The sequence below is a fragment of the Falco punctatus genome (assembly GCF_963210335.1).
Source record: "Falco punctatus genome assembly, chromosome: 5".
Classification (NCBI taxonomy): Eukaryota; Metazoa; Chordata; class Aves; order Falconiformes; family Falconidae; genus Falco; species Falco punctatus.
Window position 1 is genome coordinate 18,132,547 of NC_137584.1, and position 27,769 is coordinate 18,160,315.

General features: G+C 39.3%; 1 protein-coding gene across 16 annotated transcripts in view; it reads left to right on the forward strand.

The window, feature by feature from the left end:
- Positions 1 to 27,769, forward strand: part of DST (dystonin) — a gene marked incomplete at its 5' end in the record, with an annotated part of 302,226 nt that overhangs the window by 109,591 nt on the left and 164,866 nt on the right. For 10 of the 16 annotated variants that reach the window (XM_080389889.1, XM_080389885.1, XM_080389890.1 and 7 more), the window contains 3 exons: positions 3,562 to 3,651; positions 6,518 to 6,595; positions 9,113 to 9,205. In XM_080389889.1, coding sequence (XP_080246015.1) covers positions 3,562 to 3,651; positions 6,518 to 6,595; positions 9,113 to 9,205 — 261 coding nt within the window. Of the gene's footprint in view, positions 1 to 3,561; positions 3,652 to 4,178; positions 4,278 to 6,517; positions 6,596 to 9,112; positions 9,206 to 27,769 lie in introns of all 16 variants that reach the window. The other 6 variants (XM_080389883.1, XM_080389876.1, XM_080389888.1 and 3 more) reach the window with 1 other exon arrangement.

Consider the following 27,769-nt stretch of genomic DNA (forward strand, 5'->3'; position numbering starts at 1 on the left):
CCATCTTCACGGTCTTCATTTGTAAGCATCTCACATGCTGGAGTCCGGGGGCAAGATTGCAGCTCTGCGACTGCTGCAGTTTTAAAAGCTGTTTTTTACTAGTGGTAGTGCAGGTTCCCCAAGGCACTAGACTGCAAAGCTTAAGCTTACTGGAGAAGTATGATATGAAAATATCTCATCCTTATATGAAAGGGGAGGGAGCTTTCCTTACCACAAACGTCATAGTATACATGCCAGAAGATGAAAATCAGAAGATGAATCACTTTTGAAACAGTGCCTTCAATTCTCCCCATCTCCCTTTGATGAAGCCGTTTTGCTTTTCTTGTTTAAATTTTGTTAGATGCCCCTCAGCCACTCAGTATCTCCCACGTCTTTCTTAAAGAACTTCTCATGTCCAAGTTATCAAATCTGCTGCACTCACGTGGGTATACTGCAGAAAGTTGCCTGAGGCAGCATGTGACCTGCTTCGCATGTGGACCTTAGAAAAATGTAGGGCTAACAGTTCTGTGATTTTCTTATTGAAAAACCACAGGAACTGTTCTGAAATGCCATGGGGCTCAGCAGATCCCAGAGATACTTCCAGGGACACCCATCTGCATCTAGTACTTGTGGTATTACGTGTTCTGAATGTGGCAGCAAACCAGCAATGAAATAGTAATTTTTATTTCTTGTGAGTTAAAGATCTAAGAATTCATTCTATATGTTGAGAGACAAGACTTGACCAAGTGATAAAGAGAGATGATTTTGCCAGCTTTTCATTAAGTGGCAATGTAGGAAATATTGAGAAGCACAAGATGCTCTGTTTTAAAGAAGTGATCTGCTGCTTTGAGTGAACATGCTTGCTGTACCTCAGTTGCCCAAATGCATCTTTTTAGGTGCACATCTGCTGCTCAGAGTATTGGAAGAAATTCCTTAAGATCTTGCCGTGTATCAGCATACCAGCATAGTGTGTCCTAAATAATTAGTTCTCACAATAATTGTCAGCCAAAGGCAGAACTGAGACAGACGTCTAAGGTGTACTGCTGGTTCTTCTGTTTTGACAGCTCTGTGCCACTCTTCATACACAGTATGAGTTCATCTCTGAGGCATCCGTGATTTCTAGAAAGATAAGTTGGGGAAGATGGTTCTCTTTGTAATGCTTTGGAAACATCAGAGTATAAGAAACAAACAGAAGGTCAACAAATGTGTGTTGCGAGAGACAGACCAGCCAAATAACAAAATTCTTCTGCATATAATGGAAAATAAAAGCAGATGGATAACAAACAGCAGTATTTTCTCATCCCACAATTCAGATACCTGCATGTTGGGCAACTCCCAAGAGTTCTACCTTGGAAAGAATGCGGGTGTTGACTTGGTGCTGCACGGATAGTTCTTCAGCTGTGCTGGTGCAGTTTCTTTTAGATGTACACCCCCTTCGTCTGTGCTTAACCTGGTGTCCTTCCATGCCTCTGGCCACCAGCCTGCACTGTGGATCTGTCGGCTCTGGCTTGGGATTCTGCTTTTTCAAGGGGAGTGGAGAGTGGCACGTCCTGGCTGGCAGGGCAGAGAGAGGTGGGGAACCCTCTCACAGGGTTTTCTTGTGAAGTAAACTTGCCTGCTTTTGTTGGAAAGAGTTGAGCACTTGCTTTGGTGTAGTGCTTTGAATAGAAAAATAAAGCTGTAATTGTTTTGGGTGAAAAAGACCTTCGTGCTTCTCGTCTTTTAAGCATTTAGCATAATGAAATTTCATAGCAGGAGAACATCTGTTCTGTTTCTTTGTTCAGCTTAACAGTACTTCAGTATTACCAGTGGATTTTTCTCTTGGAACTTTTTTTTAAAATAAATTGCTTACAGGATTATTTTTTTTTTAAATTGCAACTAATATTAAAGCTATATTATTTTGTGTACATGTGTGAGTGTGTAAAGCTATGTAGAAGAGGACCGGTATATAACTTGATTGCATACGCAGAGTCTGTATAAACATTTTGGAAAATACTGTCAATTGTAATTCCTTATGGACCAGTCTTCTAGCTGACTTGTTCTGGCTAGTCTTCAGCACGAGCATAAATATTATTCTCATTTATATTATTCTCAGTTAAGATGATGGTCTTTGTGAAAAGAGATTGCAGGGTGATTTTGTGTTTAAAAGTAAGAAAAACTGAACTAAAAAGCATTTATGAAGGTGATCACCAGTGTGGAAACAGTTATGTGTTCAACAGGACGGATGTAGAAATTCCCCCAAAGGTCAAGTAAATAGAACCGTTGTGTAAAGTCGAAGATCCGTGTCAATTCCTGCTGTCTTTGTCATACACACAGAAATGCTGGCAGTCAGAGGAGTCTCCCATACGTTGCGCATCAGAATTACAGTTCATCTCTGGCAGGGGTGATTGCTTTAAAGAAATTTCTGATGTTGTGTTTTATCCTCTGTAAGCTTAGGAAGTTTCTGATCTGGTGCTTTAGTGGGAATGCCAGGGAACCACCAGTATGAGATTGTAGCAGGAAAGCCCTCAACCTCTACCCGGGCTGGCAATGTCAAAAATCTCTGCTTCCGAGAAATGAGGTCCTTTGTTTCATGTTTAAAGAGCAGCTATCTGAAACTGGTATATTATTTATTTCAGATAAACTAATGTGAAGGAACAGGAACTTGGGAGATGTCTCTCCACAGGCCGGCTTTGTTGTGCCTGTCCGAAAAGTTAGGGCTTTTGGCTGTCTCTCTTGGCATTACATCTGCTCCCCTGCTCATGGTTCACCTCGGAGGGCCTGCTGGCCTTTCTCAGCCTGGTTTAGTCGAGTGAGCTCTGCTGGCCAAGACTGACCGTGCGTTAGTGGGGGGACGGCAGGAGGGGATGGGCTGGGTTGGTGGCTGCTGGTGGTAGGGTAGGCAGCACCGACCTCTGCCTGGCGCAGCCGCTGGGAAGGGCTGTGTGTGTCCTGGCTTCACTAGATCAATCTAATCTCATATTTCTTCGGTATGGCTTGTAGGGTGGATGCATGAGCCATTGGGAAAACTCACTGAATACTGGGAAATCTGAGGTGACAAAACATGTTGTTAATTGGTAGAGGGTATGCTTTGATTAGTAACAACTGCATTAAGTGCAGTTGCATTGTTATTGCAAACTTGAAAGTGCATTAACTTTTGGCTGGACTCCAGGGAACATGCATGCAGAGGATAACATATATGTTGTGTGTATTTTTGTACATTCATTGCGTCTAACCAGTGTCTGTTAGTGGTCATTATTTAGGTCCAAATAGGTGGGTATCTGGTATCATTTGAGTTGTCAGATGCTGATTTTTGTCATTACAATAGGCATTCATTACCTATAACTTCATACTGATTTCCTTTTCAGTAAAGTGAAATAAAATGTAATGGAACTGTGTGAGTGGAAGCATAGATGTGTATTTTGCCTGTTACAATTAATTTGGGTTTGTAGATTTGTCATGGAAGTGAATAAATTTGAAAAGCCATGCTGAGGTATATCTGAGTTTTATTTGCTTATTAAAAATTATGCGTTAATACATTGAGTGTGAATTCTCAGGTGTAAATGGGGATCCTCTATTTAATTTTTGCATTTATTTGTGCAGGTTCGAAAGCACGTGAATGACCTATATGAAGACCTAAGAGATGGACATAACTTGATCTCACTTTTAGAAGTCCTTTCCGGAGACACCTTGGTAAGATTTTAGATCAGAATGCAGTGGTTCTGGTTTGTTATATATACATTTGCTCTGTTTGTTAACTGTGTATTGACTGCTGGAGGTTTCTTTTATATTTTCCATAATCTGTGACTTGATACCAAGGACACAAGTTACATTTCTGTTGGTAAAATATTCCACTGTGAATTCCATGGGGGAATGCAACCTGTTCTCTTCATTTCTTGTGGTCAGTGAGACTTCCTTTCTTAATAGGGTAATGCGCTATTTTTTCTGTTCTTCCCTTTTCTTTACAATTTTTCTTTTAACAAGTATTGGATGCTTAATATCCCTTCGCATTAAAGGGAGTAACTTACAAATAGCAAGGATTTAATGTCCCTGAAATTGTCTAACACGCTTCTCAGGTGTCATTTCCTTTCTTTGTGAGCATTACTTCCCTTGCTTGGTATTTGTTCTCTTCATTATGTTCTTCTTTTCATGCTCTTCTTTTCATTTGTGGTCTGTCTTGTGTTTTTGCTGTCCTGTCTCCTGTCTGTTATATTCATTAGCCAAGAGAGCGAGATTTTTTGAAGACCTTACGGTTGGTGAGTTCAACAGAAGCATGCGCAAATGAACAGCATGAGGATGTGGAGGATGAGGATAAGGGGGTAGGTGCCGACCCCCATAACTGTACTAATGTAGTGTTTGAAGTGTGGTGTCTGCTAATGTAAATTCTTAGTTTGGTGTGCTGCGGTAGTGTGTTGTAGAAAGGAATAAAGAACTCACGTTGGTAAACCAGGATACGTACGTTTATGATGGAGGTATGGTAAAGACAAATTTTTATTCAGCCTTTTTGTGAACAGCTAAAACGCAGATGTTCAAGATTTCTGCTTGTTTTCTTTCGCTAAACTGTACAAATGGTGCAAATATGTGCTGGACAGCATTGTCAAGATGTTATAAAATAATCTTTTAATAATAAATAGGGGAATACCGTAATTCCATTAAACCAAGTTTGGTTTTTTTTTTTAACTTGCAAACAGTATTGTCCCTATACAAGTCATTTAGACAAAGGCTTGAAGGCTCTTGGTGAAGTCAATGGCAACAAATTGATTTGTCTTAATTACAAACACCAGTCTACTGCACCCACAGTGTATTTGAGATAATATTGGATGATACTTTGAAATGAAGTAATTCAGATGTGTAGATCTATTTGCCAGAATTTATCAAATGTAATAGTTATTTTATCAAAGCAGATAGTCAAAGCAGAGATTAAGCAACAGCACTGTGTAGTGGCACCTAAGTATATGGATTGTATGCAGGGTTTATCTTTCTCACAACAAATGCCGAATTACTGTTTCACTGTATGTTACCCATCCAGAAGGGAAATACCTACTTATAAAGTATAAAATGCTGAGTGCTTGTTAGTGCAAGTGAGCCGTTTCATGCCTTTGTAGACCTTGCATTATCAGTGTTTGCTAAAGCAACTTGCTGTCATAGGGCCAGAGCGCCTGCTTGGCTCCCTGCGTGTTGCGTTGCAGTTGTGATTTCAGTAGAATTTGTGTGGGTTTTTGGTGGGCGTAACGTAACTCAAAATGCTGCATTTTAGCTGTACATTTAAAAAAATACTTCCCCTCTGGGATGCCATACCTAACTATATAGTTTGGGATTTATTATACCCACTTTGTTGTGGAAAACCAAGTTCCAGGTCTGCAGTCCTTTGTTCCATCCAGGGAAGCTGCTTGGTAGCAAGGGCTGCAGGGCTTGATCCTGGGCTATCAGTGTGAAAAACAAGGGGCTAAATAGAAGTTTCTGTAACAGAAATGAAAATTCTTTGTGTTTTAGTTTATGCTTCTTATTCAACTCCATTTTCTCATGTTTCCTTTTGGCAAGCATCTGATACTCCACAGGGGGAAAAAAAAGGCAGTTGAGGAAAGCTTGGGCTTATCTGTGTGTTTCGCGGTGATTGTCTGAGGAAATACTCATATTCATGGCTGATCCCTAGCAATTGTAGTCCGCTTCAGTTTATTGCTGTGAAAGTTTGTGAAAAATCTGAAATAAGGAAGAAGAATAGAAGGATTTGAATATGATGATGATGATATAAATTTAACTGCTTTCCCATTGCTGATCAGCTAAGTAAAGTATGCTTTTTCTGTGTGATTCTTCTTCTTGGTGATTTTACACTAACTGCATGCAGTTTTGCCGCGTTTTCATTAACATACCACTCGTGCTTATTTTACGGTTTCTTCTTGTTAGTTTTGACTTTGCTTTGAGAAGAGTGACTTAGATTTTTTCATGCTTTATAATGTTCTACCCAAGTCAAGAGTTTACACTTATGCTCTGGGGCTGTATATGTTGTATTACTCTGTTTGGAGGAAGGTATTATCTTTATTAAATGCTTTAAACAAATATGTATCTATCATAATGATTATGCAGTCATACCATAAAGAAGCAACATTATATCATAAAGTTGCATACAGAGGTAAGCTTTTCCATCACAGATTTTACCAGAGCAACATAAACATCCATGACATTACTTATATTTTACTTTGCTTAATATACTGTAAATCTTTTATAGTAATATATTGTGGTTTAGTTTCTGTGGGTAGATTCATGTAGAGCCTTTTGTAGCCCTCTTGGCCATAATAGTACTCGACAGAGAAACAGCTATCAGCCTGCATGGATCAAAGTTGCAGTGTGGGATCAGTGATCTCTCTTGCCATCCACTGTGCTGAAGAATTTCAACTACAGTTTAAAAAAGATATAGTTGTTAAAGCACACTTTTCTACCAAGGATATTGACTTCATTAAAACTGTAGTAATTCAGATATTTTACGTGGTATCTTTTAAATCAGACTGTTTGTTCTTCTGTCTGATGTTGTGATCTCATAACTATTGTTTTCCGATTTTAGCCCCGAGAAAAAGGTCGGATGCGTTTTCACAGACTCCAGAACGTCCAAATTGCACTTGACTATTTGAAAAAACGCCAGGTATGGTGAAAATTTTAGTGAATAATGATAATGAAAAGTATGTCTCCTCTAGCTGATAAATAAAAAATATGCCCAGGTTGGTCTTTTGTGCATGCTGTGTAACAGCTGCTGGTGTAGACGTGGCTTGATCTTGCGCTTGAGATGGTTAAGAGAGATGTAGCAAAGGTAACTTTACATAACCCTTCTGTGAGCAATAACATCAACACACTCTGTGTGGTATATGATGTTAAAGAGGAGAAAATAATGAGTAAGGTCCTTGGGAGTTGCTTATAGTAGATTTAACTATCTTTCATGTTGCCCAGACACTAGCTGGTATGCAGTTTTGTTCACAGTCTAATTTTTAGTGTGAAATTTCAGAGTCAAAGAAATTAGAATGTTGTATGGGATTTCCTTGGTTTGATTATATTTGTTTTGGGAAAACTTTCTCAAGCCTTGATCCTCATGTAAGTAAAACTGGTGCCCTTGAAAGGCAGCAGTCACCTGGGCTGTGGAAGATTCAGGCTTAATTCCACCTGTGTCACCCTTAAGCCAAACACTTGAAACACACACTGCTGGGCAGTTCTCCACTGCTGTGAGTTTCTTTCTGCTTTTAAATTTCTTTTAAACACTTACAGGATTTTTTTTTTCTCCCTTTGCAAAATGGCAATAATAAAAAATGTCCAAAACATGGAAGGAAAAACTGTACCTCCCTATCTATCCCATCCAAATCAATGACACTGGAAATCTGTTTTTTGATTGGTTGGTTTTTTAATTTTTTAAAAATATAATTTGCTAGTTAAAAGGTTTGAAAAAAATTGAGGTAGCAAACCACAGACAGATACTTAATTTGGTTATAAAAATTAATGTCTTTTTGTATTTTGAGTGAAATCGCAAACTGTCTTTCGGGACACCAATTGATGTGTATGTACTGAGAACTCAATCCTGCTTTGCTGAGTTCAAAGCAAACTTCTGTTAACCTAAGTGAGCCATCGAGCGAACACGCTATGAAGTAAATGAATGGCTACTTGAAATGACAGTGGCATTTTTATACAGCAAGACCTTTGGACTTGTGCTGCACTGTGCCTTACTTATGCACGACAGACTGTATGTATTAAAATACAGGAGTTGTATGATCAGGTCATCCTCATGTTTGTGAATATGTGTGCGTGGTTGGGAGCTGCAAGTCTCCATCATGCAGCCATTGGTTGTGATCTGAGGATTTTTGTGCTCTCTTTAGCCTCTCAGTTTCATGAAGATGGCTGTACTTTACTATACGAAAGCTTTTGGGCTTTGGTCTCCTTGGCAAGTTGTCAGTGGAACTTGCATTTGATTAAAGTTTCAGCCTCCTGTTAGGTGTTTCTAAACTGTATTTAGGAGGTAACTTGCTCAGGTTGGTGGTATAACCTTCAAATACAATGCTTTGTTGTGATTGTAAGACAGAGAGAGCCTATATATTGATAATTTTGAAGCCTGACTTGGGAGAAAACAATGAAGAAAAAAAAATAAGGCCTATTTGACTATCTTGTAGAAATTTGCCAAACAAAAGCAGTTTGTATAGTGCAGTGGGAGAAAAACATTTAGATTTGGTTTTAATTTCTTTTTTGAACTGTGGAATACACTCTCTTCCAGAAAGAATGGTTTTGATATGTTTTGGTTTTTTTTTCCTGATAGTTAAGATGATGTCTGCAGATCAAGAGAATGACATGCCTTTGCTTGTTCAGTTGATAGCAGGGTATACGTAAAAAGCACATGCATGTAACTTTACTAATACAAGCATAAAATGCCTTTTAGCTGAGTCATCTTTAATTGCTAGGCTATATGGATACATAATACATATAGAGAAATTAAATGTAATAAAAAATACGACAAAAAAAGAGGAATTATTGAACTCACTTTGGATGTGAGTTTATGAGAGTGGCAATAATTTCAGCCTTTGCTTTAATCCTGTTAACCATTTCATGTTTATAGCAACCTGAATGAGTACAGCAGCAGAAGTGATAGTAATCGTTGTCATTATTAAGCCATTGGTTATTTTAATGTGATACTAAATTCCTGGTTTTATCAAGCAAGACCATTTTGTTTTAGCAGGTTAGTTCATCTGCTGTTGAATTCCTGCTTTGTTGCAGGAAAATGGTGGGAGGAAGAAAGGCAGTGATAGTTTACCAGGTCTCTGCTTTGCCCTGAGACTGGTACACCAGTTACAGATCATCATATTCTTGTTATCCTTTTCCCTTCTATCATAACTTCCCCTTCTGACAAGGACCGAGGTGAAGGGTATTTGGCACAGGGAGCAGATCTGCTGGCACAGTGAGAGCTGAGGAATCTTCTCATCTCAGTGTGGGTGGGAGAGGGCAATTCCTGGCAGGCCGCTTACAGCCAGAGTACAATTCCTCTCTGCTTTTGAGAACTGAAAAAAACCCAACAGAGTAGGCTCGGGAAGTGAGTAATTAATCCTTTATAGTTGTGCCTGTGTAATGCAGCATGTATTTGTCGCACATTTATTTCAGTTTTGTCTGTATTTTCTTTCCATGATGACAGGTGAAACTGGTGAACATTAGAAATGATGACATAACAGATGGGAATCCCAAATTGACTTTGGGGTTGATATGGACCATAATTTTGCACTTTCAGGTAAGCCTGGTTTTGCTTGACAGTATGTTTTCAGTCAGATTCTTCCATACAGTTACAATGGATGTGTCAACTTAGACAGGACTCCATATAGACTGTGCAAAAAAATAAATTAGGTCTGTTCTCTAACGTGTATTTGATGGCTTTGATGATGCATCTTATTTTATGATGTAAACTGACTCCGAAGGTGGCGTTTGTTTGCTAATATCCTGCCTGTGGAGTGAGAGAAAAACGGGATCAGTTCTGAACATAGTTAAAGACAATAGTTAATGTATTCCTTCCAGTGTTTGGATAAACCAGCCTTGTTTTATTCTACAGACTTCTTCTGATGAGTATCAAAAGACATTAAAAATTTTTAAATCTTTTTTCATTTTGGATCTGAATTTCTTTGGATCTGAGGTACTACTGTCAGCCTTTTCAAGCAGTTGGTAACACTTCAGCGTCTGTTTTTAGCCCCAGCGATGGTAACGCAGGTCACACTAGGTGGCACTCTGGTTGTTGTACACCGGTGGGATTGTGTGCAGTATAATGCAGGCTTACAGTGTCTGGTGTTAAATTGCTTCTCAAAATGAGGCTTTCATAATGGCCGTGGCTGTAGATGATGTAATTCAGATGACAGATAATTCCCATTTAGTGACTGTGTCATTGTTAGCGATAAACTGCCCGCTGTGCAGGCATTTTTACACGATCACATAAAAAGCCTGGTTCACTTAGAAATATCCTGCACTGGATTTATGACTGGAAAAAAACTTCTGAAAACAACCCCAAACCAGAAAGGCTACTAGGATCTAATTTGCCTTTCTGCAAATCCTAACAAGGAATAAAAGACATGAATAGGGCCAATGTGGCCCTGGTCTAAACAGCCTGCACGGCTTAGCCCAGGCCAGTGCACAGGGCAGAAGAGAAACCACTGACTGCTCACCACTAGTGAGGACCTAAGTGCCCTCAGCTCCTCCCTGTCGTGCCAATCTTTGCTCCTGCACGGTTATATGAAGGAAGAAGCCTGGGCTTAAATATATTTAAGCATGACCCACAGAATTAGGTGGTGACTGAATGTTGCTGTGTTTTAAGAAATAAAGGTTATTAACTGCTTATTAATAGAGGCTGTTAGCGGATGTTAAACCTTCACTTGATGTATGTTTTATCTTTCTGAACCTAAATAATAGAGTTTTGCAGGATGAAGTTTTTAGTTTTTCTCACTAGCTGAAGCACAGGACATCTGGCACCGTTTTGGGTGCTTATAAGAAGTCATGAAAGTTAGTGTTACTAGTTACAGCTGTAAAAAATGATGAGAAGAAAAAACATTTATATAAAATAAACTATATTATATTATAAAATAACTAAAGTGAACTGTTGTGACAAGGAGTTTCCCCTGTAGGTAGCCAGCTCCATGTGAAATTTGTTGAAGCATTTAAATTGTAGCTGAAACATGCTTACTTCACTCTGTCCTGACCTCCAATAACTACCAACTCAATGTCTACCAATACAATTCAGATCTTGCAGATCTGTCAGAATAGAACAGAATACTTCAGCTGGAAATGATCTGTAAATATCTAGTCCAACTGACCACTTCAGGGCTGACCGAAAGCTAAAGCATGTTATTAAGAGCATTGTCCAAATGCCTTTTAAACACTTACAGGCTTGGGGCATCAACCACCTCTCTAGGAAGCCTGTTCCAGTGTTTGACCACCCTCTCAGTAAAGAAATGCTTCCTAATGTCCGGTGTAACCCCTCCCCTGGCACAGCTTTGAACCATTCCCATGTGTTCCATCACTGGAAACTGGGGAGGAATGCTCGGCACCTCCCTCTCCAATTCCCTTCCCTGGGAAGCTGCAGAGAGCAAAGAGGTTGCCTCTCAACCTCCTTTTCTCCAAACAACACAAGGCCAAGTCCTTAGCCGCTCCTTACGGGACATTCCTTCCAGCTCTTTCACCAGCTTTGTTGCCCCTCTGTGGACACATTCAGGGACCTTATTTAATTCTGAAATTGTGGGGCCCAGAAGTGCCACGCTACTCAAGGTGGGGCTGCACCAAAGCTGAATACAGGCGGATAAGCGCCATTCTTGACCAGCGGATTATAGAGTGTTTGGTGTGCCCCAGGATGCTGTTTGTCCTATTGGTGAGCTTTTTTTACCTTTTCAAAATATTATCTTAAAAATAAGTGTAAAAATGTTTTAAGAATGACTAGTGATTCTTGGACTAAATATTAAGCCTCATTAGTAAATATGGAGTAACTGAAGAACAAGATTTTTTGAAAAAATACTTTTTGTCTTTTTGCTATTGATGGCTACAGGACCTACACTGAGTGCAGAAGGGATTTGTAAAGTGAGGTAAGAGGCGTCCTCTGTGCTAGTATATGCGACCCCGATGTTTGCCTGTATGCCACTTCTTTTGAAGTACATGGCAATGTGGTGTCATTGACGCCTGTATATGGCTGATGTGGGTTCAGAATTGATAAGGAGGTTCAGAATTGATAAGGAGGTTCAGAAGAATGTGCATACTTACACCTTACATTTTTTTGTCTTCACTTAGATTTTGAATGAGGGAAAAGTCTGAACAGAAAAGTCTTAACAGCAGAGTCTTCACAAAGGGATGAAGCTTCATGACAACAACTCTGTTTGTGCATGGAGTAATCCTATAGGTATTGGGAAAGTTGTGATGAGATTCAGTTTGAAATTAAGACACCTAAAGGCAGGTGCTTATGGGGAGCTGTGTTCATATATATTAAATGTCTATGCTTTCCCTCTAATCTGATAATCTGAATGATAGAGGGTTAGCCTATACAGCTAGTATAGCCTAGAGAGTGAGTCAACTAACCAGCTACCAGAGGCTCACTCCATTTGACTAAACAGACATCGATCTGTGGTGTTGGAGATTTATGAGACACCCACATGAGTACAAGAAACATGATGTAGGTCTTATGGGAGACCCACTGTCATCTGGGAAGAGACAGATCAGGCAAGATAAACTGCATCTTAAATGGTGGTAAACATGTGTAGCAACAGATTTGAGGCCTGGAGGGCTAGCCAGTACAGTGGTGGTGTGGTTTAACCCCAGCCGGTTATTAAGTACCGCACAGCTTCTCACTCACTTGCCCCTCACCCAGAGGGATGAGGTGGAGAGTCGGAAAGGAATGTAAAACTCGAGGGTTGAGATAAGAACAATTCAATAATTGAAATAAAATAAAATAAAACACAATGTTAATAATACTAACTTGTAATTAAAAGGAGGGGGGCAAGGGGAGAGGAATGAAATCCAAAGGGAAGAGAGAAAAGAATACTAGTGACACAGTACAACTGCTCACCACCTGCTGACCGATGCCCAGCCAGTCCCCAAGCAATGATGCCCCAGCCCTGGCCAGCTCTCCCAGTTTATATACTGAGCACGATGTTCTGTAGCATGGAATACCTCGTGGGCTAGTCAGGTCGGCTGACCCAGCTGTGTCCCCTCCCAGCTTCCCACTCCCCTCCAGCCCTCTTGCTGGCACGGCCTGAGAAACTAAAAAGTTGTTGACCTAGCACAACCACCACCCAGCAACAACTAAAAACATCACTGTCCCATCAGCATTGTTTTTACACCTAATTCAAAATGCAGCACCGCACCAGCTACTAAGAAGAAAATTAACTCTATTCCAGCTGAAGCCAGGGCAAGTGTGTGAGGCTGGTCAAGCAATTCAGATCACTGGCCTAGAGCACCTACTGAGCTATTCAGTTGTGCAGCATAGGTGCTTAGTGTGATCTGAGATGACACATCATATTCAGTAGCATATGCAGTGGGAAGCAAGTTTCCTTAGGTCCTGTGGTATATGTGCTATTCCTGTGTAGATATCTCAGTTAGTTACAACTGTCTCCGATGTTCTGGATGGTCAATTGACTTTCTTCCTATGCCTCTACTTCAGGGTGTGAAACATTGCTGTTCAAGATCCGTTGGTTTTACTAACTAGCTCTCCAGGGCTTTTCATTCGGTTTCCTAAAGACACCTGGGATTTGAGTGACATCTGAGGTGTGCTAGAGTATCCAGGACATGCATGTGGAGTTCTCTGATGAGACAGCAGATCTATGAGAGACCCATGCTCTTCTAGGTTGCAGCTGGAAGTCAGGTGGGATATAGCAGGATATCTCAAATTGCTCTAGAAGCCCACGTTCAGGAAACTACATCCTGCCTCCACTGGCTAAAACGGTCTCTTCAGGACCTAGCCAGCATGTAAACATGAATGTGTGGACACCTATGTTGGGGTGTCTTAATCTGAACTACCACTTAATTTCTTTAATTTTTCTTTAATTTAAAAAAAAAACCCAGCATTTGCATAAGTAGTTAATTTCTTGGTGAGTATAAGGAGCTGTTTGCCATCTGATGTTACTGCCTCTGCTCCATCATTTATCTGTATTCTACTAACACTGCAGCCTGGGAGGTAATCAAGATGACAGGGGTTTTTTTTGGCTGCTGTTTGTGGCTTCTTGTTTCTCTTGAGTCATGGCACTTATCTGGAGGCTAATACTTCCTCAAAACAGAAAATCCTTCTACGTATTGGAATGGATTTAGGAATGTTTTAGGGGAAAGACATGATGAACAAAAATAAAAAATTATACACATTTGAGGATTGCATTTCTCTTGCATCTGAATTATGCCTAGAGATGGTTATAGCTCTTTGACTTGGTACCCATAATTAGATAAATATAGATGTTGTTCTGTAGTTATACCACTGACTTTTGCAGCTGCACAAGTCCAGAAATCTTCTGTATCCCAAATAATTACATATAAGATACAGAAAAGATGGTATGGGAAATCTGGTGGTTTATTGAGTTGAGCATGTTGGAAAATTGTTTATCCTGTGTGTGTTGAAAATCCTGGAGACATGTATGTTGTTAGGTTTTAGGCAAACTTTCAATGTGTGCATTTCACATGCCTTTAATAATATGTGGCTTTTTTGAAATTCAGTTTCATAATGCCATAACTACTGGAAGTTATTTTCCTGGCGCCTGGAGAATGTGCTAAAACAGATCACAGTATTTTGTAAAATTATAGGCTGTATGTATAAATATCTTTCTTTAACACCTAGTACATTATGACATTGGACATAAGCAACTATAAATGAAGGGAGAATTTGGCCTCAGTAAGTAATCACAATTTTAGTAGGATAATTTCAGTGAAAATTGGTGATTATTTCTTTTCAATTTTCAATTCAATTCAAAAAAAACTGCAAACATTCTTTAATTTAACAAATGTTAAATATTTAGAATAGCTTGCAGTTGGTTGACAAGAACATGACAAAACAAAGCAAAACCTGAAACTTTAAAATTTCAGGCATCTAAAATAAGACCTTTGATGAACTCAGACCTTAAAAACTTTCTGGAGCTTCAAAGTCATGAGTCAGTAGACTTTTTCTATTTCAGTTTCATCATCATTTTGAAGCTCGGGAATTGCCATGAAACACTTTTCCTTCCATTCTCCCCAGCTCCCTGCTGTCAGGCCTCTTTGCAGGATGCTGCTTTTGAAGGCTCCAGTCAGTAATGTTTTTGTCCAGATGTTACAGCACCATCCAGCCCCCACTGGCCAGATGGTTGCTTTCTCTCAGGCCTCCCTGGGGCACATGTAACCTCTTCACATTCCTCTTGTCAGCCAGCAAATACTTTTTTTTGCTGCTGACTCCCCATAAACCTTCCAACAAAATGCATCCGTTATTAGTCTGCCCCAAAGCAGTCTATGGACTGTTCATTTGGTCCAGCAGATCAGCAGTTAAACTTTTACCTGTCCTGGGCAAAAGGGTAGGAAGGGTGGATTTGTTTGTAGATGACTTGGCTGAGATAAAGGACAGCTACCCAAGTGGTTTCTCAAGTTCCTGATACCTCTTAGTGCAGTTAGGTGTTCAGAGCCTGCAATGCAGGTAGTAATTTTGAAGCACTCTTTGTGTTGGTCGTGAAGGCTGTGTCCTTCACGCAGGGTGGACAGAGGAGGAGACGGCTCAGCTGTGGTGGCCCATTCCAGTAAACGCTGTGCAGAAGGCAGAGGAATAATGGGATGTTCTGGGACTTGTGCACCTTCCTTTGCTTCAGCAGCTCTGCTGTGAAATCTGATAGAGGTCGCCATACAACAGACATGCTGCCTGCTTTGCTGAGGTGGCAATGCGGAGTTGAGAGGGCTGGGTCTGGTCTTCACTCGCCGTTGTCCTGGCATCTGTTCTGCTGGCTGCAGCTGGCTGATGGCAGCTGGCTGTGGAGCCTGCCTCTGGGCCCTGCCCGAGCAGTGGGCCTTGGAGCCCAAGCACTGAAGTTTAATCTGCCTCTACTTCGAAATAGCTAGAACAGTTCAAGGTCTGATCTTGTCAAAGATTTAAAGATGGAGCTATGTGGCCACTTGTCTAACCTCTGTCTATAAGTGGTGGTAGGATAAACCGTGTTCCACCAGGGAGCTGCAACTCCCAGTCATTCACTGTTGCAGCAGACCTCTCATTCAGCACACGGTGGGGTTTATTCTTCCTGCATTTCATTCCTTAGCTGAACTGCTAGTTATCTCTTCTGGAATTCTTCAGCAATTAAAAAAAAGAAGAAAAATTGCTGACTTTCAGGTAAGAATATGAGTATGGAGTTCTTGCAGTTTCTGGTACTCCTCTGAGTCACAGCAAGGACTAGAGGCATTAGGGCTCATCGCAGGTTGTATTTAGACTTTATCTCTACAAATGGTGCGATATCTGTAGCAGGATAAGATTTATGAGCAGTTAGCTCATCTGTTTGGATTCTCTTCATCCCTAATCCCGTAAAACCAGCAACAAGGAGCAAATTCCTCTCTTTGTAAGCCATCTCACTGGTTATAAAACCTCTCCTGTTGAGAGTCATGACTTTTGGTAGCTCAGTGGTACCTGAAAGCTAAACAGCAATTTTTCAGATTTTGAGGAGTGGTTGCCAGAACAGCACAAACAGCTCCAAATACAACCTTTTGTTTGTGCTGGCAAGCCTTTATTTTTTGCCTTGTTCTCTATCTTGTGCCGCTTTAATTTTCACTTTCTCTTTGGCTTATGTTTATCTCTCTGTCATTCTGCATGTGACCTTTGGGCTGTGCAACAAAATGCTTGCTGATTATCTGGTATGCTGTTTTAGTACCATGAAATGGCACGTCTCATTTATGCTAAATGCTCCATTGCTTTTGCTGTGTTGCATAAACACAGGGGAAAAAAAAGAGGGGGAAGGGATCTTAGATCCAAAACTATGTGAAATGCATTCCTAGTAGGCTTTTGATAAAAGGGATCAGGTGTGGTTTGATGGCAAAGTGGAATAACCTTTCCTTTACAACACTTGCTAACTATATAAAACCAATGATAAAGCGTAAGTTAGCAGTGTGCAAAGGATGAATGGTCTCAGCATTTTGCAGACTAACAAATACGCAGATATTCAACTTTGCCATTATAATGTCCCACGTTTAGAACATAATGCATTTCAGTCACAGACGTGCTCGACAACTTAGAGAAATCTATGGTTAAATGCAAACCTGTGCAAATCTGAGTGAGGTATTTCATGTATCAATGTTCATCTTTTTTCTGCCATGTCTTAATGTTAACCTCTTGTTTGTGATTAAGCAACCTCTAAGACAGATCAAGTTGCAAACAAGTATTGGTCTAATCCTTTATGCATGTTATACTTCTTAAGGATTTATGTGCCAGAAAAAGTCTTTTGCTAATCTCCCCTTAAAACTTCCCAGCACTGGTGAGTATAAATTTGTATCTTTAAGGTTTGTGTTTTGTGTGTTTTTTTTTAAAAAAAAAAAGGAAAGAAACACATCAATCCTATTTCTAGCAGCTTTGATCATCTGAATCTTTGACTTTAGCAAGTGCTGAGCTTCCATTGCGGTCTAGTCAGATGTCTGAGACAAAGCCCCTGGTGTGGTCAGGTCTTTGCTATTTTGTGGTGGTTCTCATAGGCTTCAGTTGTAGTCTCTTTTGATGCTTTAGAAGATCGTATTTCTTTGCCCTAGTAGGCATGTTTTAGAAGAGATTTCAATTTCCCCTTTTCTGAATTTCCAGTTTAATCCCGTTACATCTGTCTCTTTCATTGCTGAGACTGAAGTTATGACTTCATAGAATGTCAGTTAGCCGAAAGTGGTCATTTTGCCTTCAGTTACTTGCACTTTCATTTATCATCTTCCCTTAACGTGGAATACGATTTTGCCTAGTTTTTTTATATAAAACCCCATAGCTGATATAAATGCAATTTGTCAGTTCTTTTGTCCTTGGTCTTTTCTTTGGTTCAAGACCATAATTGACTTAGTTAAAGTGACTGTAACGTTTCTTTTCCGTTCATGGAAAAACAAGGAACAGTAGAAAGAATTGTTAATAGAAACATGATAGCCTTCTCACTCAGAAATGGCTGCTATGTATTGCTAAATTGGTTATTAAGTATCAAAAATACATATCTCTTACCTAACTCTAGGAAGATAGGCATGAATACTGCTAATAATCTGTAAATATGTGTTTGGAATGCATTACTCCTAGTTATATTGTTATAAATAATATTTAGAAATGGTTGAATTCTAGGACTAGCTGCAGTTATACCAGATGCACGCAACTAAATTCACCTGGAATATGCAGCACTAAGCCAGGATTTTTGGGAGCACTGAGCTTGTAACCAGTGTTTCAGAATGAATCTTGTATTTTTGCTGTCTCAATTTTTTAATTCCACTTCAGAGGCAGCTGATTTTCTGAAAAGGTGAATTACCTACTCTTAAGAAAAAATAATCAAAATTTAAGGTATGCATGAAAGAGGATGTACAAGATTCTAAATTACTGATTACATTACAAATTGCACATTGTCAGTTGTAAAATAACAACACATTTCTTCTGACCTGTCTTGAATTACATTTGATTTGATGTTTTTATGACAGTGTGCTACTGATTCTAACAGGAATTTTGAAATAACAGAGAATGCTTTAGAGATGTTTTCTGTTTGGAAGAAGGTGGGATCATACTGATTGTTAAACAGATGTAAACCACTTAAAGGAAATACGTACTAAATCACATTCCATTAAACCTCAGTAAATAGTCTAACATTATTTAGAAACCTCTGTGCCCATGTGTCTTAATTTAAATATGCACTTGCATTGAAAATTTAAATTTGCATTATTTTTAAGCAAATTTTTAACTCCTGTGAAATTTGTGGGGGAAGAACAACATTGGCAGTGTACTTGTGGCAGGCTGTATTTACTTTAATACGTTTTTTGATTAGACAGTTAATACAGCATGAAAACTCGGTATTGTTCATTCAAATGCTCTTGTCTTTAACACTTTACATGATTTCTACTTTATCAAGATAATCATCATAAGTTTTTTATAAGAGTGCATAGTGTCATATTTTAATATTATTATACTATGATCTTTTTAACCATGTATTATTGTTATTAGACATGTTGTTGTTAAACAAGAAGCTATATCTGTGTGAAATGAAATCAGTCTTGGTCCATTGCACTGCGAAGTCCTGAATCATCTTTTTTGATGAGAGAGGAGAAAGAGGAGGTGTATTTTCAAGCATAAAAGCCATTTGTTCGTACAAACACAGTGATGTCATTTACAAAAACTTCTTTTTTTCATGTTCTTTTTCTGTTAATTAAGGGGGAGGGCATGTCAGGACCCAACTCAGTCCCATGTGGGAGTGTGTTTTAAGTCAGAGTCCTCTGGCCTTGGCTGAAAGTCACTTTTCTAAGCTGACCAGAATACAGCTTTTTCACTGTGAGTAAAGGGTGCAAATGTCACAACCACATCTGTATGTTGAGCATACTACAAATGCAAATACAAATCGAGGCTATGAAAGAGTGTGGTCGTAGTGTAAACATCTACTTTGAAAAGAAACACGTTAGCGTTTTGCCTGTATGTAGCTGTCCATCTACCAGTGGTACACAGCATTCTGGAACAGCCTTCTAGTCCCTTGGTGTTACAGTAAAAGATTTCCCAAGCATCACCATCAGTTTTTTTCCCAGCGTCCTGAGAGTAGTCAGCAATGAGCATCTGTATTCTTGGAAATTCTTTGGAGCCTGATCTTACTTCTATACTGTATTATACGTTCTAGATCCTGTCAGTAAAATGTCATAGAATACTTCAGTGGAACTGGCCCCTGGGGATAAAGTCTCTGGGTTTCATTATTGCAATTCCTTTACAAATATAAGCAAGGGAAACTCAAAGGTAACACGTGATAGTGCTTGGCAAGTCACTCAGTAGTTCCTTCTCAGCATGAGGATCTGTACACATGTACCCCTGCTGATGTTTGTTGGTTTTGGTAGGTTTTGCGTATCAGTGACAGAAATGAAGTGGAAGCTTAAAAATGTATTTTCCAAAGTGTGCTGGTGATAAGACTTGTTTGCATCTTAATAGCGTTCAGTTCTACTTAGTTGCAGTTGTAGTTGGATGCTTCTTAGCTGTTACATTCAGAGCTACACAAAAATGCCTACAGAACAGGAGCATGGGAGGAGGGTAAAGCTCCATTTTTATAGATCAAGTTTGTGGACAGTTTTCTAGATAGACTGGCTCTTGTGATTTGTTTCACCTTTATCTGCTGGAAGGTTTAAATTTGCTGCAAGGTTCCGGCCCCGAGTACACAGCACCACTGCCCTGAGCAAGCTGTTACGCTTTTATGATAGTAGTGAAATAGCAGGTTATTTATAGCTGACAAACCAGTGAAAAAATCACATCAGCTGCTATGAAAACTCCACATACAAATAAAAATTTGACCCCCAACAAGCTGTCAAGAGCAATCTCTGATCCTTCACTTTAATCTTCCCATCTGTGGATCATTGGATACGTAATAAAAACATAAGAAGTGCAAACCAAATCTGCTAACTAAATCCCTGCTATTTGCTGTGCTGCTTGCTTTTGGACTCAAGAGTGTAACTAATAGTTTCAAAGGTTGCTGCATATTTTCTTACTTTATTTTGCTCAAGTTATTAAATGAAGGGGGAAGTTAAAATACATGCAAGAATTTTCTGTTGCTCATAAATGCTGTGTCATCTCTGTGAAAGGCCATCAACATTACAGCCCAGTGCTGAAGCAGTGATGTTTATTTAAGAGGATTGGTGGCCAGAAATAAGCCACAGTGTCTAATCAGACACAGGCCCTGCCTGGGCATCGTGCCACAACGTTTATTGCGTGTGCATTTCTCATAAGCAAAATGGCTACGTACTGAGGAGGATGGACGTGAAGTCTGGAAGAAATTAGGTGCAAACGGCGGTTCTTAACTTTCTGAGGAGGATTTAAGTGTATGTAAATATACTGGAATGAATGAGACTGTGCAACTGTGAGTTACCGAAAGCTAAATGGGGAATGTCTGTGGATGTGTGAGGGCTGAAAAGGAAGAACAGTGTTTAGATCCTGCCAAAGCTCCCTTAAGTCCAGCTAAACATTCCCCTGGAAGAAAATATTTCAGAAGAAAAAGGAGAAAGAAATCAACTGAGGAGGGACCAGATTCAGTACAGGTTAAAGAAAATGAAGAAAAAAGCCAGTATGAAGTGGGGATTTCAGAAAACATCGAGATTCACCCCAAGGGTGTGGGACTGGCTGATTCCTTCCCCTGGAGAGTGACAGTGACCGGTAGTGCTTTGCCTGTGAGTACGGACCTTTCAACTGATCCTGTTAAAGCAAAAGTTTTACTAAGTGAAACAAAGAGTGATTCTCTTTGTGGGGACAGTTTTCATGGTGATAATCAGAGGCTCATGAAGTCTGATGAAACAGAGACATGGTTAAAGGAACAACACAAGAGGAGTTCTGAGAGACGCTGTACAGGGAAAAGGAAGTACTCGGAGGATGGCAACAAGAGAGAATTAGCATTCCTGAAGAAATACAGTGGTCTTTGTTATGGAAAGGCAGCCAGCTTGGATTCTGCTATCCACATTTTAGGCAGACGTGAAGAAATGGGGTTAAACATAACTCCTTGCAAAGTCGTTGAAGATGTACCAGAAAGTAATAAATCTGAAAAGTTGCATGATTTACTTTCTGAAAGCAAAAGTGATCCACTGCTTGAACGAAAGGGGTTTTATTCTCCTGATGCTGTGCTTTCCCAATTGCCAGATGAAAAGGCATTATTTAACATTCCACCTAACAGGAGCAAGGTAAATATTTTGGCACAGTACATTACCTTTGAAAGTTAGCTCTGAGTAGGTATTGGAAATGCGTTTTTTCTGTTGGAAAAATATCTTCACTTTGCTATATTTTTGTCTTTTTGTACTTTGTCTTTGCCTTTTACCCATGCTGTGATACTACAGACGGAACATATTACTTGATTTTTTTCATAGGTTATATAATACCTCTGTACTCCAGGAGTGTTGATGTATCTTTGTACTGTTTTGCTGTCTGTAGTTTGATTTGTTCCCTAATTTAGGAAAGAGGTTTTCATGTTAAAATGGTTCTAGAAGGTAGAGTGAATTTTAGGGAGTTGTTTAAGTTCACATTCAGTATCTGCAGTAAATTTTCTTACCAACTCTTGACAGTCTTATAATTCCTCTGGGTCTTGTGTCAAGGAGAGGAATATTTCTAATTCTTTTCAGTTATGGCCAGTAGAAACTGAAGAATGAATAGAAATATGTAGGCAGCTTGAAATAGAAAAAGTGAACATAAATCATGTTAATAATGCTCCACACTTTTCCTTGCAAACTGTCTAGGTGACCTATTAATGTTAATTATTGAAATTCCATCTTCCTCTGATAGTAGGATTATTTTCATTTCACAATAAAGGAAACCAAAGTACGAGCTTAGTTGCAGAATATCTGAAGGAACACAAATTCTTGTCTGTTGATGTCCATGCTTAGCAATTCAGTCTGTATTACCAGTTCTGCCCCACTCATCTTCAGTGCAACTGAAATCTGTAGGTATAGATCAAATGCCGATACCTGGATCTGATCCAAAACTAATTCCCCTCACTCAACAGGGACATCTGAGCTTTCAGTTGAGTGAACAGAGGAAATGGGCATATGGCAAAGGTACTCTTTCCAGCAAAGGGCTAACTACACTTCTGTTGTTCATATAATTTACTTTTCTAACAGGAATCAAATTATAGTTTTTCCAAGCTTAGTGTTTAAATACAGATGGCACACCCAGTTACAACAAACAGTACACACTAGTACAAATAGCCTCCTAATACACTTGAAGATCTTTGCCCTCTTAATCTTATCTGGAATTCAGGAACAGCTTAGGGATGTTCTTTGATTTGAACAAAACGTCATTACTCTGTAAAAGTATGAGGCGGTGACTGTTCAGCCAAGCATGGCCACTTTTTCCTGTATAATCACAGTAATACAACATTAATATTGCTGCACTTATTACTCCTGCCAGACATGTACCTCTTGTTACTACAGGGGAAAGGGGGGTCATAAAAGAGGCTTCTGTTGAGCACCTGCATCAGTACTGAGACTTGTGCTGCTGATACTGATAAAACGCTGCTTACGATGTGGGTATGAAAACTTCTGACAGATCAGGCTAAATGCCTGAGTTGCTGAAGTGTCTGGTTTTCAATTCAGTTCCCTTTCTCAACCCAGGATTCTGAGTAAAAGTAATTTTAAGAGCACCTAGCTTTGACCTCTAAACAAATGCAAGAAGAAAACTACATTTCATACTCCAGTTATTTTACAAAGTCATGACTACTTTCCTTTTGATTGCTTTTGAGAACTAAACAAGCCTTTGAATGTCTTATGTTTCAGTACAAAACAGTAAAGCTGTTATTTATACAAGTACACAAAGTTCCTGTTACCAGCCTGAGCTGATACACAAGGTTTGCAGTTACCAGTCTCAGTTTTTACCATTTTTGTTGCCTTAATTACAGAGATCAGTAGCCTCCACTCAGCTTGTCGACTTATCCATGCTGTAATGCACTCTCAGCTTACACAGTGCCTCAGGTGTGGCCGATAATGGAAGGCATGTTGGTTTTTCAAACCATGAGACAGACATCAGAGGAAACTCGTTGGTACAGCTGCCCGGCTAACTTGCACTCTAAGAGAGATGACATTTTACTTTCTAAAACAGCATAGTCACCGCTGCTGGAATACATCCTTTGAATTGCCTTCTGTGGCGTGTTTTCTTATACATGTAAAACAATTACGATTTTGTGTTCAAATATGTGCTACCTAGATGTATTACCTCAGTTTTCCTATCTGCAAAATTCAGGTAACCAGGGTGTTCTGAAGCTCCATTCCTGACTGCTTGCTAGTAGCTTTGAGAGAAAAGTTTTTTTACACTCTGCTGGGGCCTAATTTCTGCCACCCTTGTTCCTAATACAGAAAGGTGATTTCCTCAAGCAAGATATCCTCTTCAGGGCTGCCCTAGAGCAGGTGGCAGCTTGCGTTGAGGTCGAGAACTTGTGAATCAAGACTGAAACAGGCTTCCTGCAGCAACTCCCCTTCCCAGTGATGTTTTAGTACAGTGCAGGCAGAGTAGAAAATCAAGGCTGTGGTTTTGACTTCTCTACAGGGGATACTGCCACTGTGATACTTGATGTCTCCTGTGGTGAAATAAGCCATGGTTTTCATTCAGTATCAGCAAAAGATAGCTACCAGGTGGTCTTAGCCCACCGGTTTTTGGTGGTTGTCAGCTTGTGACAAAACCAGTGACTTATGTGTATCATGTTATCAATCATTATCATTCTATCTTAATTATCATATCTATCTAATTCTTCCAGTCTAATTTGTGGTAGTTTCAGTTCCCATTCATGGATGTAAATGTTTTTTTAGAAAAAAATAAGTCTAACATTTCAAATCATCTACTTCCAGTACTCGATTGTTGTCTTGGCTGCAAGTTCCTCAGCTTTTTTTTTTTTTTCCATGCATCTACATAGTGTTTGATACAGTGGATTTCTTACCTCATTTACAGTACTAATAATAATAATCTGCAAAAAAACCCCCATGTATTTGAGTCAGGTTAAAGAAAGTATACTTGCTTTTAAATAATAATAAAAAAATGTAGATTATTTGTAATCAGCATATCCAGTAGAATACTTCTGGCTAAGTAGTCATCCGTTTATTATTGCAGTCATCATTGCAAATAGTTGTAAGAGAAAATGACACCTTCCACCTATATCCACCATCATACACTCTTGTTTTGTCTATTTAGGTAGCACAGTTAAGGGAGGAAGAAATATCAGATGGTCTTTGGTTACGTGATTTGCAGGGCAGAGGTCCAAAGTCAGGAGTTTCGCTTTGTTGGCATAGTTTGCTTCCTTGTAATGCTCACAAGAAGGAGGTGCAATCCACCTTAAATGCTGGTGAATGAAAGAGATCTATAATCACGGATGGAACTACAAAACTAGGGCTGGAAAAGTTCTGCACAGGTCGTGTAGGTCATCTCAGTACCTGAAGCAAAGTAACTTAACAAAAGCCATTCTTGACTGATAGTTTTGCTTCTGTGTCTGCCTTATTGCTGGTTTCACATACTTCCTGAGTAATAATTTTAGTGCTTATCTGTCTTTTGTATTAAAAAGTAGTTTTAGCTGAAAACACATATGCTCATTTTAAACTCATTAGTTCTTCTTCTATTCCCGGAAGAGTTGATTTATTACCTTTTTTGCAACAGCATTTTACATATTTGAAGACTGTTGTCACATTTCCTCTCAGTAAATGCAGTTTTTCAGTCTTTCCTAACAGGTCACATATTTTTAGATCTTTGTCATTCTTGTTTTTCTCTTTCAATCTGCTTCAACTAATCTCATGGTTTTTTTTGAAGGGTGTTGCCCAAAGCTGGACTCTTATTTTTTTGTGTTCTTCAGACTTCTCTGGTATAGGGCTAGCTGGAAATAGAATACATTTCATCATACATCATATATCTCTAGCCCATTATTTCTGCAGTTAGATACATTATGTCAAGTTCAGACTTGCTTCAAAACATGCAGGGTAAGATGGAATTGGAGGGATGACTCCTTACTGTTTATGCCAGACTTGCTCTTATATTTGCACTGTAAAAAATGAGCCATAGAAATCCAGCACCACCATTGATCTCCTTGGGAAAATATTCTCTCATCTGCTCTGTGCTTTGGATTCAAAACTGCATCACTGAAATCAGTACAAGTAAAGAGACTGAGGCTTTTTGGTGTGTGGATTTTGTATACTGTGTGATGCAGAGGGAGCTTACAGGCAGAGAGAAAACACTTGCGGTAGCAGAGATGAACTAGTTCTCCCAGTTACAAAAAAAATAATAATATTAGAGTATTTAGTGCCAGTTAAGACTTTGATCCTGAAATACAAGGGCTGTGCAGAGAATTACCTCTGCCACCTTTTTCTTGCATAACTAGTAATTCACAGGCTTTGAGATAATTTGGAGAACTGCATCTCTAGCAAACAACTGTTCACACTCATGCAAACTCAGTAATTTGTTCCATGCTTAAGGAAAAAAATGTCCTCTAGTAACTGTTTATAGTGGTTGAATGATAGGCTTGTGGGATATAAGAATGAAAGGTTCACACAAACTGCTTGCTTTGGAGGACTAAACTTGAACAGTGGACGGTTTCATTGTCCCTTAACTTATTTGCTCTTCTAGCGTTCCTCATTTAGTAGCCCTTCTTTTTCTTTCCTGTGGTAGATGATGTTATAAATATTGATGATAATGCACAGTTGGTAGATGAGTATCAATACTGTCCTTATGGGGTTATCAAAGGAAAGATGTGCTTGCTGTCTCTCTCTGACACCTTATTTTGTGGGGGTAATGTTTAACTTGTTAAATAGTTTGAAGTTAATGGGGAATCTTGCAAAGCAAAGCTCATATTTGTAAGTGTAATAAAATATAGCTCTTTGACTCACCATTTCCTTCTGTGTATTTTTATACTTTTAAAATACGAATTCACTGTTTCTGAAAAAGTCTGTAAACTTAGCCTTGGAATCTAAAATACTTTATTTAGGGAACAGAAGTGCTCAGGCTGTCTTGATTTCTCATTACTGTTCATTAACCTGTACCAAAACGGGCTACCTCCAAAAGCGGTTTCAGTTTTTAAAGCCAGTCTAGTCTATTCCTTTTTCTTCAGATTGCCAACTAGGGTGATGAATGGTGCTTGGAAGGTTTTGGATTGAAATCCTGTTGATCTTAGATTAATGAGCTAAATTCATGCTTTAGCCATCCAAAATTTGGACTGTGAGCTTGCCTAGTGGTCACTTTCAGAGTAAGAAATGTTTTTCCGTGTTTGTGTTCATAGCTACAAATGTTGTTTATATGTAACGACAGATACAAGTACGACCTTCAGAAGTTGCCTTGATGTCTGAAATTACTTGTTTCCAGAGGAATCTAATATGCACTCAAATATGCTGCGTTTGCAGTCTCTACATTCTGAAACGTACATAGCCATTGCCAGTCAACTAACCGTGAAGGAGGCTAAAGGTTTGAATTTAGCAGTAAGGAATGGCCATTAGCAAATTACATTGTTAGCTTGCTTGTGCTAGAATCTATTAAAAATGTGATACTTAAGGATTATACACAGAGGACTTGCTGAAAATGACAGGAGAAAAAAATAAAATAGGTTTGGGTGTTTTTTTGCTAGATATCTGGCACTTCCAGATGACATCATCTCTTTCAGAAGCAATGTCTGGATAAGCAGAAAATGGTTGACTTCATTTATATTGTGGTCTTGCTGTTCTATGATGAATAGCAACTAAAGCTACTGAAAAACCATTTAGTTTGCTTTCTTGCTTTGAAATACAAAGAGTAAAGGTAACTCACAGAAAGCAGGTCTTACACCACAGATGAGTTCCCTAGATTTTTACAGGAAAATTTTCAGAGCGATTTTAAATTGGTCTTTTGCCACATTGGATTCCCTGTTGTCTTCAAATACAGAACTCACACCATCTGTATTTTGTGTGATATCATGTAGTGAATACTCCGTGCCAGGTTTTGATACCTAGAAACTTACAAACAATCACAGCTGCATGTGTTCTCTTCAGTGTTTTACACAAGAAAAGGGTTGTGGTTTTTTTTCTTTATTCTCTTTGATCTTTCTTAGAAATGTGCAGTGTTGAAGCTGGAGACAATAGGATGCAAAAAATGCTGTCAGATCTTTGGAGGTTATTTATGGTTAGTTGAACAGTTAAAACTATTTTGCTTTTTAGCATTGGTGCTTGTATTTTTCCCTTACCTAGAGCCAGCACATATGATGGCCTGTGATAAGTATCTGAAGAACAGCTTTCACAGTTAGTGATTTTGTGGATACTTGAATAGAAAATAATTTGTTCCTTGCATTAAATACAGCTGTAAATGCTCATTGTCCTCTGAAAGTGTCAAAAGTGGTTAAGTTGCAGCAAGGACTGTGGCAGCTACATTGCCCTGAGATCTCTAAGGCTCTTCCTTTTGTCCCCTGCTTCCTTGTGCTTCCCACCACCTCCTGTTAGGCATTGACATAGCAGCATCAGTGGGAAAGCTACATCTCTTTATTCCTGGCACTGTGTTTTGTGTGGCTCTAGTGTGAGAAAACCCCATGATTTCCAGCCTAGCCTATCTGAATTCCCCCAGGAAGAGCCCAGACAGAAGATACCTTTGTGTGCAGAGATTTCAAGGCCAGGAGGCATCGTTATGGTTGTTGGTCCCATCTGACCTCATGAGCATAGCTCCTGGGTTTGCACTAGGACAGGATGG